The 17,988-nt window shown below is 26.0% G+C and overlaps 5 protein-coding genes across 10 annotated transcripts; 2 read left to right on the top strand and 3 right to left on the bottom strand.

The window, feature by feature from the left end:
• The first annotated feature begins 515 nt into the window (after nucleotides 1-515).
• On the top strand, nucleotides 516-2,356 carry LOC127282822 (ADP-ribosylation factor-like protein 5B). The gene is made up of 3 exons (XM_051307334.1): nucleotides 516-912; nucleotides 1,301-1,745; nucleotides 1,820-2,356. The coding sequence occupies exons 1-3, from the start codon at nucleotides 867-869 to the stop codon at nucleotides 1,866-1,868; spliced, it is 540 nt and encodes a 179-aa protein (XP_051163291.1). The 5' UTR covers nucleotides 516-866; the 3' UTR covers nucleotides 1,869-2,356.
• A 1,481-nt stretch (nucleotides 2,357-3,837) lies between these two features.
• Nucleotides 3,838-13,281, bottom strand: LOC127282820 (probable citrate synthase 2, mitochondrial). Its single transcript, XM_051307327.1, has 4 exons — nucleotides 13,115-13,281; nucleotides 6,555-6,710; nucleotides 5,194-6,117; nucleotides 3,838-5,111 (listed from the first exon to the last, which is right to left on the bottom strand). The coding sequence occupies exons 1-4, from the start codon at nucleotides 13,157-13,159 to the stop codon at nucleotides 4,845-4,847; spliced, it is 1,392 nt and encodes a 463-aa protein (XP_051163284.1). The 5' UTR covers nucleotides 13,160-13,281; the 3' UTR covers nucleotides 3,838-4,844.
• On the bottom strand, nucleotides 13,196-17,972 carry LOC127282821 (methylenetetrahydrofolate reductase). 6 transcript variants are annotated; one of them, XM_051307332.1, is made up of 7 exons: nucleotides 17,815-17,972; nucleotides 16,240-16,304; nucleotides 16,040-16,168; nucleotides 14,597-14,832; nucleotides 14,364-14,530; nucleotides 13,942-14,264; nucleotides 13,530-13,868 (listed from the first exon to the last, which is right to left on the bottom strand). In XM_051307332.1, exons 2-7 carry the CDS (start codon nucleotides 16,257-16,259, stop codon nucleotides 13,835-13,837), a joined length of 909 nt encoding a protein of 302 aa, XP_051163289.1. In that variant the 5' UTR covers nucleotides 16,260-16,304; nucleotides 17,815-17,972; the 3' UTR covers nucleotides 13,530-13,834. The 6 variants fall into 6 exon arrangements, with proteins under 6 accessions (XP_051163288.1, XP_051163289.1, XP_051163290.1 ...); XM_051307333.1 differs by lacking the exon at nucleotides 17,815-17,972 and adding an exon at nucleotides 16,438-16,518; XM_051307331.1 differs by lacking the exons at nucleotides 13,530-13,868; nucleotides 16,240-16,304; nucleotides 17,815-17,972 and adding exons at nucleotides 13,196-13,396; nucleotides 14,918-15,264 and having other exon boundaries at nucleotides 13,924-14,264; nucleotides 16,040-16,174.
• LOC127282824 (phosphatidylinositol N-acetylglucosaminyltransferase subunit P) lies at nucleotides 15,319-15,896 on the bottom strand. The gene has a single exon (XM_051307335.1). It carries the CDS (start codon nucleotides 15,745-15,747, stop codon nucleotides 15,352-15,354), a length of 396 nt encoding a protein of 131 aa, XP_051163292.1. The 5' UTR covers nucleotides 15,748-15,896; the 3' UTR covers nucleotides 15,319-15,351.
• LOC127282825 (transcription elongation factor 1 homolog) lies at nucleotides 17,035-17,691 on the top strand. Its single transcript, XM_051307336.1, has 2 exons — nucleotides 17,035-17,274; nucleotides 17,398-17,691. The coding sequence occupies exons 1-2, from the start codon at nucleotides 17,159-17,161 to the stop codon at nucleotides 17,528-17,530; spliced, it is 249 nt and encodes an 82-aa protein (XP_051163293.1). The 5' UTR covers nucleotides 17,035-17,158; the 3' UTR covers nucleotides 17,531-17,691.
• Nucleotides 17,973-17,988: the final 16 nt, after the last annotated feature.

Here is a 17,988-nt window from a genome sequence, read left to right as displayed (position 1 = left end):
ATGTTATCATACATACTATATACAAATTGATAACATCAAAGATTTTTTTTTGTTGTTTATCACTTCCTAACCTATTATAATGCAATATATGCATCATTTATTTTTTTTTGGCTTGCCTTCACTTCTTTTGAGTCAATATGTTTTAAATCTATTCTTGTTTTATCTATAAAATAAAAAGAAGTTATTGTACTTATTTATTTTATATATTTTAAAGAACTTGATTTATAAATAATAAATAAAAATATATATTGTTTAAAAATGGTAGAAATTGTTTATTAAAATTTCCATGTACACATTCGAAGGAAATGTAAACTAAACTAAAATACTGAGATTAATTATTATTATTATTAATTATTTATTTTATTTTTTAATTAATTTTTTATTTAATATCAAATTTTTTAATTTCAAAATGACGCGCCAATGCGCAAAAGATCTTTGCGCATGTGGAAGAAGAAATCAGAATTGACCAATGAGGTGAAGGGAATAAAAGAAAGTGATGTATGTGATCTAATTGGTTGCTGGGGTATTTAATAAGAAAAGTGCAACATGTCGCGATTCACTTCATTAAATTAGAGCAAAACTGCATATTTTTTCTTGTTTATCATTGTCTTAGTGCATTTTTTGTTTATCTAATCAGTCAGTTCATTTCCAGCATCCATTGTGTGATTACGTAAATCTTTGAAAATTGTATATTATTTTGACAGTATTGTATATATAAATGGATCGTTGAACATAACCCTTTGATTACGAGATGTTCCAAATCGAAAGTCAAGTACAATTTGCTGTCGCAAGCAAAATTGCGCTGTGATAGTTTTTTTAAAGTAAACAATTAGTAATCATTTACGTTCTCAGCATTGACGTCAAGTATGGGACTTTTATTTTCTAAACTTTGGAGCCTCTTTGGAAATGAAGGTATTATTATGATTTCATTGTTCAATGATTAACATTTTTATCAAAGAATTTCAAATTTCCTTAATTATTTTTCTTTTTTTCTTTGTAAAATAGACATATGGCTTTTAATTTAAATAATTCGAAAATTTTCATTTCTATTACAAAATATGAATTTAAAATCTTTTATGTAATTCAGGTACTGATACCCTTGACTATAGTAGAAAGTTATTTTTTTTTCGATAGAAAAGTATCGCAATCTTGTAGAATTCATATAGGTGAAAGTTTCTCTACGATTTCATTTTTTGTTATACAATTAACAGTAAAATTTAACAAATAACTAATTAAATATTTGTTAAAAGAATTTTTTTTTTTTATTATAAGTAGATAAAGAAAAAATGTTAATTTATAGAGCATAAGATTGTGATGGTGGGATTGGACAATGCGGGAAAAACAACAATTCTTTATCAATTTTTAATGAATGAAGTTGTACACACGTCTCCAACAATTGGATCAAATGTTGAGGAGGTTGTGTGGAAAAATATTCATTTTATAATGTGGGACTTGGGTGGACAACAAAGTTTACGAGCTGCATGGTCGACATATTATACAAATACTGAATTTATTATAATGGTAATTGACAGTACTGATAGAGAAAGATTGAATGTAATAAAAGAAGAATTACATTCAATGTTAAATCATGAGGAACTAAGTAAAGCAAAAGTTCTAGTCTATGCAAATAAGCAGGATTTAAAAGGTAGCATGACAGCTGCTGAAATTTCCAAGGAACTTGGTTTAACATCTATCAAAAGGCATCCTTGGCATATACAAAGTTGTTGTGCCTTAACTGGCGAAGGGTAAATTTATTAAATTAATTAAAAAAAAAAAAAGAAATTTTTTCAAATTAAAAATTTTTATAATTTAATTACAGATTGTATCAGGGATTAGAGTGGATTGCGGGAAAATTGAAAAAAACATGACGTACAATATGAAAACAAGAACTTTTGTGAAACATTGAAAAGAGAGAAAAAAAAAGATGTAAAATAGTGAGTTACGAAGATGGTGTCACTTTCATGATTGTACAAATAATTTGGTAACATTTCACGAGATAAGATTATTCTCAGTTGAAGTTTTATCTTCAATATCAATGTAATTAATTTCTTTAAGCTGGAAAATAATCAGCTGTGGATGGGAAATTCATTTTTTTTTCTACCCTCCTTTCATAACGTTCATAAAATTCATATTTTTTTTTTCTTAAAATCATTTGTTTTTTTTTTTTTGCTTAGTGTTTACATAATAAGTGTTTTTGTGTGTTTTGTAAATTCCCATCCACTTTCAACGTGATTAGGAAAATTAAAACAAAACGATTGTATTCGGTTGATGTTACAATCAAGTGAATTGTTTGGCTTGTAGCGGGGAAACGATATATTTTTTATACTGCCCTCAATAATTCAAAAAAAAAGAAAAATTCCGTGAAAAATATGAATACACCGATGAAAATATTATTGTATATTTTCAAACGTCCCTGGTTAAAAATAGGAAAAGATTTGTGTAAATGCTTATAAGACTTCATAACAAGGTTACTCTCAACAAGCCAAACAAAGAAACTTGAAATCAGTATACTCTGAATACTTTGTGATAAGAGGCTCTAAAAAATGAGACAGTTGTCCGTTGGAGCTTAAATCAAAAAAAAAGAAAACAATGATATTTTTTTATTTTTAATAGTAAAATTAATATTTTTCCATAGAGCACAAATCCAATAAGTGTTCATTTAATAATATTTTAGTTTTTAAATCGTAGAATTTATTTAAAATCTAATTTCTTTGAATTAGTTTTAGTTTTACATGACGCTAATGTAAAGGAATTTTTATAACTTTAAACTTATGGCAGCTTTTTTTTACGAAAATGGATTTTTTCCTTTTTGAATTAATAATGCATGAATTAAAAAAATAATCCGACTGACAGCTGTCTTTAATTCCTTTTTTTTTTATTAAACGTAATCAATTTTTAATTATGTATGTAATTTTTAAAAAAAATACTCCCTCTATTTAGATTAATTTAATTATATATATATTATATTATATAAACAATTTAGTTATTGTACCAATGGTGACACAATTAACCATCGAAGACTAATTATATAAAAATTGTTGATTGTACTGTATGAAAGGTTGGATTGACAGACATACATTTATAATATTCTATGGAAAAAGAAAAAATGATAATAGTTTTTTCTCATATTGAGAAATTTTCTCAGAACGAGTGATAGTTCAAAAAAGTATTCTTTTTTTTTTTTTTTTTGTTCTTTTTACAGCAATTATTTTTTATTCCTTTTTTTCAAATCTACATCACATATCGCGAACAGGGAGAAAAAATAATTTTATTTTAAACAATTTTTTGTGGGTCTGATGTAAGAATATATTCTTTAATGGCACAGAGACATCGATATTGAGAGAAAAAGTTAGATAAAATGAAAAAAAAACAAAATTTAGTGATTTATTCTATAGTTTAGAATATTTTTATAATTATCTGGTGGAAAATAAATAATTATTGCTATAAATAAAAAATTATTCTCTACCGGAAATTGAATTGTTTATTGTAGAAATTAGTTAATTTTTCAATTCAATTTTTTTTTTATTGCAGTTTTCGATAAAAAAAAAAAATTATTGCAATAATCGATTCAATTTTAAATAAATTGATCAACGTTTTTACGTAATTAGAAAAATTTGTTTTATGTATTAAGTTCTAAAAAAAATGCAAATTTATAAGAAGAAAACGAGCGCAAAGATTTGTTGTCCAATTGGAGTATTAAAATCTGAAAAAAAGAGAAATAAAAATCTTAATATACAATAAATGGTTATTTTTTTTTATACCTAAAATTTGTTAATCAAATTTCTTTTTAGAGTGAATAAATTTTTAGAAAACAAATGGTAAAAATAAGCGAAAAAATTGAATTCTGATTTCTATTTATTTTCGATTTTCATTATAAATAAAGCGCAGCACACACACATTCATACTCGCAGCCGTGGATCTACCACGGCTCATTCTCCCTAATTAACAATAAACGTGTTGAGCCGACTTGTCACATCGAATTGCTTCGTTAGTTATTTATCGGGTTTATTTTTTTTTATCTAAAAACATGTGCATCAGGCACTTTCTAATATTTTGTCAATTTATATTTCTAAATAAAAAAAAAAAAGACGCTTTGACACAATTTTAATGATTACAGGCTTTCAGTGGATGAAGAGGAATTAATAAGGGTAGGATTTTTTTTTTTTTCAATTTCAGTGCTATTAGCACCAAAATATTATTCAATTTGGCTTCAGTGCTGATCACTGTCTTCCTTTTGTTTCACCAAAAAGACAAGAGCCTTTTTCTTTTTTGAAATCTATAATATTTATTCTAGACAACAAGTGTTAGGGTTTTTTTTTTTTTTTTGCATCAACGGATTAAGTTCTCACTAATACTTATATGCAATATATTGTCTATCTGTTCTCTCTTTTCATCACATGCTAAATAACATTTCGTTAAATAATTTATAATTTTATACGATTTTGTCGTATTTTTCGTACTACATAAAAAGTTTAGCAGTGTTGAAGAGAAAAATTTTTTTTTTTTTTTTCTTTAATTACTGATACGAATGAATACTCGTCTTGTGAGCAATGTTTGTTTTTGAACACAAACAATGCTTTTTGTGTGTTTTTTTTTTTCTAGTTTCGCTATTTTTTTCGAACACGTGGTGATACAATAATTTCTACTATGCCAGGTGTTTCAATTTTTCTACATTTTTTTTTTTTTCGTCTAGGTTTTTGTTTTCTTTTCTTCGGCAAAAAGAATCCTTCCGATGACGTGATCTTCGATGATTTACAATGACTTCGAGTGGAGATAAATTATTTTTTTTTTTTTTTCTTGGAGGGGGATGATGATATTTGCTGTTGTTGTTGTTTTTTTTTTTTTTAAGCCTTAACGGCCTTCATGAGGAGATCAGTGCTAAGAGATTTTGGCCTTTCAATTGGTAGACCGAGAGCTCGGGACCAAACAAGAGAGGCAAGTACACCTAGAGCGCGGGATACACCAAAGAGAACAGTGTAATAATTCATTTCCTTCATTCCGTAGTATTGCAAAAGTACTCCTGAATGAGCATCAACATTTGGCCAGGGATTCTTTACTTTTCCGGTTTCCAATAGAATTGGAGGTACAACCTTGTAGACTTGCGATACCAACTAAAAAAGAAAAAAGAAAAGAATAATTAAATTTAAAATCAAATTATATAAAAATAATTATTTATTGAAAAAAATAAAATACCTTGAATAAACTATCGTTGGGTAAATGTTTCAAGGCGAATTCCCTCTGGCAGGTATATCTTGGATCGGTTTTTCTAAGTACAGCATGTCCATAACCAGGAACAACTTGTCCACTCTTTAATGTATTCCAAATAAATTCCTTGAGTTTCTCGTCACTTGGATTTTCGCCTACCTGGCCACGAAGTTTTTGTAGCCAAACAAGTACCTCCTGATTGGCAAGTCCATGAAGTGGTCCAGCCAAACCATTCATACCGGCAGCAAACGATAAATAAGGATCCGATAATGCCGAACCCACCAAATGTGTTGTATGCGCCGAAACATTGCCACCCTCATGATCCGAATGAATTGTCAAATAAAGACGCATCAATTCAATGAATTCGGGATTATCGAAACCCAACATTGTCGAGAAATTCCATGACCAATCACGACTCGAATCAACTGAGCCAATACCCTTTCCACCCTTGTACATATTACGATAAATTGTTGCCGCTACAACTGGCAATTTAGCAATTAAATTCATTGAATCCTCAAGTACAGTTTCCCAATATTTACTTTTATGTACACCATTCGTATAGGCTTTGACAAATTCACTTTCGCTATTTAATAAAGTGATTGCCGCTGAAAATTGTGTCATTGGATGAAGGGATTTTGGAAAATCATTGAGTGCTTTTGTCACATGACTTGGTAATGCACTTCTTGTTGCCCATTCTTTTGACAGTGCTTTAACTTGAGCATCAGTTGGTATATCGCCTGTAATTAATAGCCAAAATAGACCCTCGGGCAGTGGTTCTGCACCATTAGCAGCTTTTGGTAATAATTTTTGACATTCAGGAATTGATTTGCCACGGAAACGAATTCCTTCATCGGCGTCCAATACCGATGGCTCCCAAACTAGACCTTTGATTCCTCTCATTCCACCATACATCTATTGTGAAAATTAAAAAAAATTTTAATATTATACACAAAAAGGAAAATTATTAAAAATTAAAAAATACTCGAAAAAAGAACAAAAAAAAATCCAAAAGGCAGGATTAAAAAAAAATTTTTAAATGAGATTTTAGATAAGAAATGAGACACATTTACGATAAATAAATATCGCAAATCAGTCATCATTGCATGAAGACGCAATTTATCGGCTGCGTAAAAAAAAAGCTCGAGATCATCACACGTGTGTGTTCAAAGAAAAAAAAAATTTTTTTTAAGAGGAAATAAATTGTAAACATTGTTAGTGGAAAATTTTAACATTCTTTTTCTTTTTATATTAAAAAAAAAAAGTTATTTATATACGAAATAGAAAAAATTTCGAAAATTTAATTAAAATATACAAAATAAAATAAAAAAATTAATAATGAGAAAATTTACCATATCGACAGTAACTTCGCCAACTTTTGTCGCACCAAATTGTTTACGGAAGGATTTAATTCGTTCTTGTTCGACAGGAATTTTTTCAGCCATCACTTTTCTTAAATCCGTTGATTCTGCAGATAATGAACGCAGAGCTATCGCAGTGGACAATTTCTGAAAAACAACAGAAAAATACAATTAATAATTACACGCTATATTTTTCTTTTTTTTTCAAATGCAAAAATGACGGAAAAATTTATGTAACTGTTACAAAAGAGATAATTTTGTAATTAAAATTTTGTCACGTTATTCTTTAAAATTAAAAGAAAATTTTAAAAACAATAAATATAAAATAACAGAAATAAATGCGAAACTAAAAATTTTTTTTTTGTTATGTAAAGTTAACTCATTTTATTACTCATTAAATGATCATTAGGAAATTACGTTCATCTCGTGCCTAAGATTATTTTAACCACTTCCGCAAAAAAAAAAAATAGTCCTTGATTTTCATTGACTTACAAACATTAGTTTCACACATTTATAGTGAAAGTGGAATTTTTTTAATTTGATTCAAAAATAAGGAATTTTTTTTTTTTTTTATTAATTTTCAAACAAAAACAACTTTATTAGCACTCAAATACAATAAAGAAATGCAAATAGATAAGGAATTTAAAATTAGAATTAAACAATTATATTTTGTAAAATAGAAAAATAATTTTTTAATTAATTCTTTTTTAATTTTTGTAAAAATTGGATAATATTTTAATTTTCTTGTAATTATAAGTTACAAGAAAATTAATTAGATGTTTGAAAAAAAATAAATAAAGTTATTGATAAATTAAATCATAATATGGCAATATTTATGTATTTGAAATTAAATTTACTTTAGAAAAAAAAGAGATGATATCACTCGTCACTTTTGACAAATTAATATATCACATTGCAACTGTAAAGGGAATCCAATACAATCAGACAAACAATGATAAAGTTAATAAGGATTCTTGCTATATAAAGAGAAGATCAAAAGAAGATCAGACACTAAAGTTCATTATCATTTTGCGCTTTAAGAAAATCTATTTTTCTTTTTATTTTATTTTGGGGCTGTTTCACAATAAATACAAAAATTTTCAATTCATTTTCTTTTTTTTTTTTTTTTGAAATAAATTTTTTGATTCAAAATAAAAAATAGATTTTTATAGTCAAACTTTCAATTTGCAATTGGTATTTTAAATTAATATTTCAGGTTCCCTTGTTGACTGGTTACAAATGTCAATTCAATAATTCAATTGTCAAAGTAGACTTTATCGATTGATATATCATTTATCGATTAGCGAATTTAGTAGCAGCAGCAGCGGACATGACTAAACGATATTTAAAAGCGAATTTTAATTTTTATGAACAGGAAATAACATCTGCTAAATTTTTTTCAAAAAAAAGAAATTTAAATTTTTAAAATCAAGAAAAATCAAAATTGAAGGTAAAAAACTAAAATTAGTGAGGAAAAATATTAAAATTAATTAACAAAAAGTAAATTAAAATATATAATTATGGTAAAATTAATTTTATTGTATGGTGAGAAAAAGAAAATTGAAAACTCGTTTTTTTTTACCCAAAAAAAAAAATAAAAACATGAATGTTAATAAAATAATCAAATTGTGTTATATAGAACCAATCTATCTTTTAAACTTTAGATCCAATTAACACTGCACTAAATTTGCAAAGCAGAGTCCGAAGGTTACTTACACGATTGTCTTTAACAATGTTATCGCTCTTATCGTCTGTCTCGCTTAGCCATGTTACGTCTTATATTATTTATATATCTAACAAAAGTTTATATCCGTCATAATTACAATTAATTTTCATCTTAATTAATTAGTGACAATTTTTCATCTAATTTCAAAATTAAAAATTAAATTTTCAAAATTGAATATAAAGAAAAAAATTATCATTACTCCGCGATTTTTAAAAAGTGAAAAAAAACGAAATATATCGTTTATTTTCTAATTAATTGTTTATTAATTATGTATGTATTTTTAAAAATAGATTCTATTATTAATATTAGAATAGAAAGTTCTGCAATTCTCAACAGAAACCTGATTCTAATTGGCATATAGAAATTCTTTTTTTTTTTTTTTTTTTTCTCACCAGATTTAATTACAACCGACTTGTATATTAACATTGACGGTCACTAGACTTATCAAGTGGTCAGTATAATATTGTATCATTTGCATACTAGGAATTATGTAACGCTATTCAGTAACGTTAGATTCAACGACCCCTTCATAATAATTTGACCTTTACAAAAAGGGTCGTCGAAGGTGAATAAGAAAAGTAGAAAAATTGCAATTTATTTCCCGCGCAGTGAATATATAAATTCTTTAATAAGAAAAACGAAAAATTTATCATTTTTCAATGCTAAATATTTCCAAATTTTTTTATTGTCACCAAATCATGAGAAAAATTCCAAAACAGAAGAATCACTAGAATTTGAAAAAAAAAATTAATAATTAGACAAAAATAATAATTGAATATCCTAAACAAAATCACAAAAAAAAAATTCCAGCTCTTTCGACTAAATTATACATTCGAATGATTATAAATGTGGTAAATACTGATGTTCGATTATAATGGAAATTGAAAACTCATCGCAAGTTGAATTGACATTACAAAATGTTACGTATTAGTAGAAAGGATACTACGTCATTGAATATCACGTGACGTGGCAACGACACGTGCTAACTATGTCCACGTGAAATCATTAGAGCATGAAAAAAATATATATTTTCCCATTTCATAATGAAAAAATATTCAAAAAATTTTTTTAAGCAATAATTGTATTAGGTGTGATAAATTTATCCACCGAGATTAAAACACAATCAATCTTGACGTGTGTGAAAAAAAAAAAATTAGCAGGCTCGTCCAATGATAAAATCGTCATTTCGCGTATATTTGCCTTTGACGTCATTCACTTACATCAGTATAATGACAAGCACAATAAAGTAAGTTGTGTATATATACTCAAATCTACTCCGTTAATGCATTATTGAGTCTATGCGCGATAACTGTGAAATTGTATAGTAATTAACAGCTAATCAATATTGGCAATTTTTGAAAAAATGTCAACAGACAATTTCTCCTCGTCAATTAAAATTAAAAATTTTTTTTTTATTAATTATTTTTAATAAATAAATTAGATATTTTATTAATCGAATTTTTGAAATCAAGTAAATAAGAGCAGTTTTTTGTAAATTAACAATTTTAAAAATAAATAATTTATTTTCCAAGGAGTTTGAAAGGATATATAAATTTCAATGTCGTCTGATTAAATGGACCCTTAATGTTTTAGAAACGACCAATCAAATATTAGGTATGTGTTGGCGTTCTCACATTTACCCTTGAGGGACGAGGTAATAAATCGTTTCTTTCCTGGACCAGTTTGCACTGGAACAGTTATACTTCATTAGATCAGATTTTTTTCCTCCTCTCCTTTTTTTTCTCTCTCTACATCGATTTTTTTTTTTTTTTCTTTTTAAATTCTTACGAAGAATTTTCCTCAATATCGAATAATAATTTAGTGAAAAAAATAAAAATTCTAATTCTTAATCCTGTTTTTCAACAGAGAAAATGTGTAAAGTGAAAGGCCATGGAAAATTTGTTAGAATATCCTAACAACGAAAAAAATTCCCCAACAGAAAAAAAAACCGGTTTTCAAATTCTTTTCACCTGAAGAAAGATTCTAAAAATATCCAAACAAAAATTCTCCTCCATAAAAATTGGGAAAATATAATTTTTTCCAAATCATTAATTTTTTAAATATTATTCATGAAAGATAATCAATTTCCGAATGCGTTACAATAGAAAATAATTCGAATCGATGAAAGATCGTTTTGATAACCTTGATCGATAGGAAATATTATCAATAATTATCCATAAACATCAATTAAAAATATTTCTTTATCATTGTCAAAAAGCAAAAAGAAACATTAAAATAAAGAAAAGAGAGAAAAAAAAATTCCCACTAATATGTTAATTTTTCTCAAAGAAATACAAGAAAATTAATTTTTGACCTTTTTGCTTTATGCAAATATATTGTCGTGAACTTGAATTCGCTCGAGCAAAGTTACACGCCTGTCAATCTTCATAAAATGTGCACGAGGCTCAATATCGTAATTACTGACAATCAAATTTATCCATCAAATCAACACTTGTGAATTATTGTAACTTTTATTTTTTTTTTACTAAAATCCAAAAAAATTAAAATTTTTCATAAAATTGAATTTTAATTTATTTTTTATTTTAATGAAAATTACTTTTCCTTAATTTACAAAACGAGGGGAAAAAAAAGTATAACTAATATTTTGCATAAAGTATAAAAAGGATTTCAGTCGATGCTCAGGAAAAACAGGTAACTAAAATAATGTATTACGAGATATAAGAGCGAACAAGGTCAAACGGCTGTTAGATAATAAGTCGAACAAGAAAAAAAAAAACTACACGAATGTCTGCCAAACTTCAACGATACAGATTAAAAGTTTATTCTTAGATTTAATAATTATAGATCAATATATATGGAATTTTTTTTCGATTAAAAACATTATCGTATATATATTTAATAAGGAAAGTCTGTGACAACGGTTATTTCCCCCATACAATAAAATATAATTACTCTTATCAATTTCTATTTTACTCAAAATTTTACTATTCAAAAATGAAAAAACCAATTTTTATTTCTAAATTAATATATTTTAGAGAATTGTCAAGAATTGATTTTTAAAAAATTTAATTAAATATTGAAGTAGAAGGAAAAAATGAAAAGAAAAGTACAATAACAAGATGAGGTAACTGAGCGAGAGTTTTAAATTGAATTATTGAGAGGGAAGCAGGTGACCCTGCAGGTGACACCTGATCAAATCTGGATCACCGGAGCAGAGCAGTTTTTTGACCTCGATGGTCTCTAAACATAGCTTTGCAAAATTCAAGTGCCAACTCTTCAATGAACAACGAAAACACTATTCTCACAATCAGGATAAATTAAGATTTTCTTTCAAGTCAAGGTGAACATCTCAAGAATGTTATTCAGATTGTAAAAAAAAAAATATATATTTTTTTTTCTAATTTCTTGAAAAAAAAATCCACGAATTGTTCACATTTAATTCTATATTTTTAAAAAAACTAATTTTAAATTCAATTTCTTTCTTTCTAATAAATATAAAAATCGAACAAATTCTAGCATTTTTTTGAACTCTAAAAAAAAAACATCGACTAAACATAATATTTATTTTTAGAACCGATAAAATTGTATGCCAATGTTCTAAATTTCTGGTCCTCTATCAAAAAGAAAAAATTCAAATGGAATTTTTCTACCCTACTACAAAGTATACAATGAAATTTTGCAATTACATAACAACTTGCGCGCCTTATCGATTATAACCGCGTGAGAAATGACAAGAAAAAAAAATTTCTCTTCTTTAAAATACAATTATGTCTTACAACAATAATAATAATAAAATAAAAAAAATAACGATAAACAATCAGATATTTATTATAAAAAAAAAATTAAACAAATACGAATTTCAAAAAATTAAATCTTCACCGCTCTCTCAAACGGAGATTCGTATTGTATAAAGTTCACTGAGATATGACAACTGAAATCGCATTAGTCATTATTGGAGTAAAAAAAAAAAAATATATTCATAATTTAATTGAAAATATTGCAATTATTTTAAATCAGACTCCGCCCTTTGGGAAATAAAATAGCAATAAAATGACGTGTTTGTGTCGATAATGTAGAAAACATAGAAAAATCATTTTTTTTTACTTTCATTATTTATGCAAATTCCCTTTCCCCCTTCCAATCATTAATTCAAATGAGTAAATTTTTTTTCCAATTTTCCTTAAACATTACAAGAAAAACGTTACTCAATGAAGCCTCAAAAAAAAATTCCATTACATAAGATTGAAAATTGGAATTTCAAAGAAAATGAATGAGACATATTTTCTATATTTGAAAAATTGGAGCAATTGACATTCTAAACTTTACGACCTTCGGGAAATATTGATAAAAATCATATTATAAATGAATTATATCAAATGACATACGTTACAAAATAATTTTTTTTTTTTCTAAATTTAATTAGAAAAAAATTGGAGTAGAATCGGATTTTTCCAAAATCAGACTTGAAAATCTAGCATCGTGGAAGGTTTGATCACCTTAAGATAAAACGAAGCGTAAACGAGCCACGCTGAAAGGTTTTTACGGTCGATAACATGTATATATAATTCCAGAATATGGGAAAAATTATTCTTTTTTTTCTCTAATTGGAAATTAAAAAAAAAATTTCGAATTTTTAATATAAAATTGATGATTTTTAATAAATTTTCAAAAAAATCTAATAAAAATTTTCTAACGGAACCATTTTTCTATTATAATAGAATAGACGCGTTCGAATTTCGCCACCGGAAGAGAGCTTTTTTTTCTTTTCTTCCATAGAACCACGAGGATTCAAAAATTGATGATTTTGAAAATTGTAGGGTGAGAATTTGATGAATTTTTTTTTTCTTTTTCCATTCACACGTACCTGCAGCTCCAAGCATCGCCTCGTGCTGTAACGGAAAAGTGCCATTGTCCTTAATAATCCTGTGTGTGTGTCCTGTTCTGATTCTTCTTCACCAACTAAACCGACCCGAATACGCGGAGCTCTGGCGCCCAACTCGATCGGTGAAATCTCTTTTTGCCCCGCTGCTCACTCACGTTTCAACGCATGCGCTTCAATTCCCAAAAAGGTCGAGCAAGCGCAACGAGTAATTAAAATACACAATTCTCATTGGAGAAACAACCTTTGACGTGTCCATCACAATACCTAAATAAAAAAGAAATTCAATTTTAAAATTTAATTATTTTTTTTAAAACTATTTGATAATTATTTATTTACCCTTTTTGGAGCACAAATATTCTAGGTATTCTTCGGAAAAAACAGATTTAAAAACATAATATAAAGTAAATATTTTAATTAACAAAAAAAATTAATCTTTTTTTATTATAAATTTTTAATAAAGGATTTTAACAAATGCTAATAAAGCTTTTTGATTTAAATTATAAAATTATTTCCCATTATTCGACTCACCATACAATGTAGATAATATTTCTAATGCAATAGCATATTTTTTGTATAAAAGTAAAATTAATAATTAAAAACATGACATTTAACTGTAAGTTTCAAATTCTATAACCTTAATTTTCATTTAGAGTGAAAAACAAAAACAAAACATTTTTTTTCGAAGACTTGTTTCCATTTGATTCACATTTCTAAAATATCGGCTATTGTTGAAAGTCTGAAAAATTCAGTTTTTAAACATTATTTTTAATAGTAAAAAAAACATTACATACCTCAAAAAAATTCTTTACCGATTAAATGTAAATAAATGAAATCCATTTGCAAATCCACTTTGTAGAACTTCATTGATTAATTCTTTAGTAAATTGTTTTCCAAATTTTTCAACTTTCTCATCATTATCCTTTATTATTTCTAAAGTACTCAATAAATTTTGCGGTATCTCCACATGGCAAATTGTCGATATTTTTTTCAATGATTTATAATTTGTGATTGGAAATATTCCCGGAATTATGGGAACAGTAATGTTCAGTAATCTGCAATCTTTCACAAATTTAATAAAAATTTGAGCATCAAAAAATATTTGAGATATTATAAAATCGGCTCCTGCATCAATCTGTAAAATTATGAATTATAAATTTTATTTTTATTAATTGTAAGAAATAATTTATATTAATTTAATTTATTAGAATTTTTGTTTTCTCATAATACATACTTTTGCCTTGAGCCAAAATAAATCCTGTTCTTTAGTTTGAGATTTTGGATGCATTTCTGGATATCCAGCAACACAAATACAAAATGAATTAAATTCTTGTCGAATGAATGTAACTAAATCAGAGGCATGTGAAAATTCGCCAGGTTCTTCTAATTCCACAAAAGAATCTGTTGTGAATCAATAATTTGAAATAATTTCTAAATTATTATCATTTTTTTAATAATTGACCTCACCTCCTTGTAAAGCGAAAATATTTTTCACATTCAATTCATTGGCACGATTTAAAATTGTTTTAACGGTTTCTTTTGTTAAACCTCTCGCTGCAAGATGTAATAAAGTATTACTGGGTAATTTTTCAATAATTTTCAATGGTTCAATATTTTTAATATCCAATTTGTTTGCATTTTCTTTGCAATGCCATGTTACTGATTGAAATAATGGAAATAATTTTCTCTTCTCGTCAAAAAATCTGGAAATATAAAATTTTTTAATTCTTTTCTTTTTAAATAATAATTCATTTAATCTGATTAAAATGTTTAAATGAAATTAGTTACCTTTGATAATTTTCAAAATCTTTTTCAGAAACGAGTTCGATACTGTAGAATTTTTCTTTTTTCAAAATTGTTTCCTCAATTAATTTAATTAAATGAGTATTTTTATTTGCCATTTTCGAATAATTTTCCCAATTAAATATATTTGTATCTTTAGAAATGTCTTCTACTTTCAGTACGTTCATTATATCAAAGTAGAGAATAAACTGCGAGTTCCTTCAGATCACTCTTTATTGAATTTTGATTACTTAATCACTGAACTTTCGCAATAATGCGAATAACTGTTTTTTTTATCTAACTTTATAATAAAATTTAAATAACCAGAAAATTTTAAACTAAAAATCAGATTCCTTTAACCAAAAAAAAAACACATTAAATTTAAAATTAAATTTAAAAAAATCAAATTATTCTACCGACTTTTTTTTACTAAAATTTTTTTAATTCTCATTATCATCAGGCAAGTACAAAGTTCTACAAACTTGAGATATCGGAATGTCAAAAATTGGCGGAATGCCACCAGTAACCGTTACACATTCCGAAATTGAATATTTATCAGTAATAGTTCTTATATCATCAATATTTGGAGTAAGTAGCATATTAATTGCAGGATAAATAATAAAACCAAATAATAAAATTGCAGTTATTGCCCAAACGGGAATAGCTACTGCCCAATATTTTGAGGGCCAATAAGATAAACTTAAATAATCATTCAAAAATTCTTCGGGAATAAATGCCCATATTAAATAAAGTAAAATTAATAAATTTGATCCTATATATAATGCATAACCATAAACTGATCTTGGTGCATAAGGAGCTGGTGTATGTTCAGCCATTTTTTAAAAAAATTAATTATAAATTGCAATTATTTTTTTTTGACATTGTTAATAATTATCTGGTTTAAATTCTATTATTGTATCTAAAACAAGAAGTAAACTATCAAAATATGACGTTAGAGCTGTTCGCAATTTGCTTGCTTTCTGTCCAGTAAATGTTCTGTAAATAATTATTTGTTCCAATAAAATTTTTAAATGATTTTTTTCCTTAATTTTGGTTTAAATTTTATAATTTGTGTTTATGAAATCATTTTAGAGTTTTATCATTTTTAAATAAAATTATAATACTCACGCTTCAAGGGAATTGTTGTTGACACTTAAAAATCTTGTAGCACCACTTCTTCGTGGTCCTTTATCAACACTAATAACATCGTAGACTATTTGTGCATCTTTAACCGATGGAAATGATGTCGATACTTTTCTAACGAATTAATTTAATAATTATTCAATGACTATTTAATGAATGATTAAAATTTAAATTAAAATTCATACATTTGATAATCTTCACTCATGTCGTTTGTTGGTTGCGGTCTCAAGTGTGAAAAATCGTTGTGTCACTGCAATTAACATTCAATATTCTTATTAATGTTAATCACTTTTATTAATTTTATAAAATAAAGCACAAAAATAGATAAAAACTTGATAAAATCAACAATAGAACACTGAAAAACAGAGAAAATTATCACGCACCGTACATGTTAAATAGGTTATGTTTTTCTGCTAATTGGCGGTAATGAAAGGACAAATCTAATTGGTCAATGAGCAGACGACAAAATATTGAAAAAATATAACAAAAAATAAAGACTAATTAATTTAATTACAGTAATGAAATTAGAATGAAAAAATAAATCTTTATATAATTTAAAAATTAATTATAGTAAATTAATAATGTGAAAAGTAAATAATTAAAAAGATTAAAATTCCTTCAAGTTCATTGGATTAAGATTAACCAATGAGAATTTCGCGGTAATTTCAAACTAGATTTATAACAATTATTCATTTAACCAATTATTATTATTTAACAATTGTTAAATACAATTGTGTTTAAAAATCAGTATTAGTTTATGCAAAACATTTTTAAAAAGTAAAAGATACTTTAAAATCATTATTATATTGTTTTTTTAAATTTTGTAAATTTAAACTAGATTTTTAATAGAGTTTTTTTTATGCAAATCTTTTGTTTTAATTATTTAATTACACAAAAACTTGGATTGTATAATAAAAAGAAAATAAATTAAATATTTTTCAGTGACATCTTACAGTGAAAGTACAAACCTCAAGCTTAATGTTTTGTTGCCATGTGAGAAAGTGAAATAATAACAACGCTAGAAGACGCTTTTTGCACTCATTGTGTCATTTAAGTAATAAAGTGATTAGTTTTTTTTTAAAGAATAACAGTATTTCATAAAAAATGGGTCGTAGGAAAAGTAAAAGAAAGCCACCACCAAAAAGAAAAGCAATTGAACCATTAGATACACAATTTAACTGCCCATTTTGTAATCATGAAAAATCTTGCGAAGTAAAAATGTAAGTTTCGATTTATATTTTTGCATTTTTAATTTGACATTACTATTTTATGTTTTACTTGTATTTAACTAATTGTTTTCATGGATTTTTACTATTTTACTAATTTGATTTTTTATGTTTCAGGGATAAATCACGGAATACTGCTCGAATATCATGTCGAGTTTGTTCAGAGGATTTTCAAACAACTATAAATTTATTATCAGAACCATTAGATGTTTATAATGATTGGATAGATGCATGTGAATCAGCGAATTGACGATTTTTATTTTGAAAATGAAATAAAAATTAAAAATAATTAATGTGAATGTATTGTTGAACCTGTCACTATACAAATGGGTTATATTTAACAATAATCAATGTTTTTGTTTATTTTTTAGTGTTTTTTTTTGAAAAAATAAATGGCCAATTCTTTAATAATTTGTTTTTACTCCAATAATCCTTTTTTTATTGTTTAAGATATATAAAAAAATAGTAATTATTCATGAAATGACAACTTAACCTCAAACTGTCAATTATAGAGAAAAATTTTAAAAACCATACCTTATGTTGTCATTTGTATTAAATTAAATAAATTAATTCTCCTTCTTTATATTTATTGATTCACTTAAAGATTTATTAATTTCAGTGGTAAAATTTAAAAATAAATAAAATAAACTCATTTCATGTTAAACCCAACCGGATAGCGGAAGTGCGTAATCCTTGGTATATAAAGAA

The sequence above is a fragment of the Leptopilina boulardi genome, unplaced genomic scaffold (genome assembly GCF_019393585.1).
Source record: "Leptopilina boulardi isolate dan_hultmark-lab unplaced genomic scaffold, ZJU_Lbou_2.1 LbouV2_302, whole genome shotgun sequence".
Lineage (NCBI taxonomy): Eukaryota > Metazoa > Arthropoda > Insecta > Hymenoptera > Figitidae > Leptopilina > Leptopilina boulardi.
Note: the sequence above shows the minus strand (reverse complement) of the source record. Positions and strands in the feature narration are given on the sequence as shown.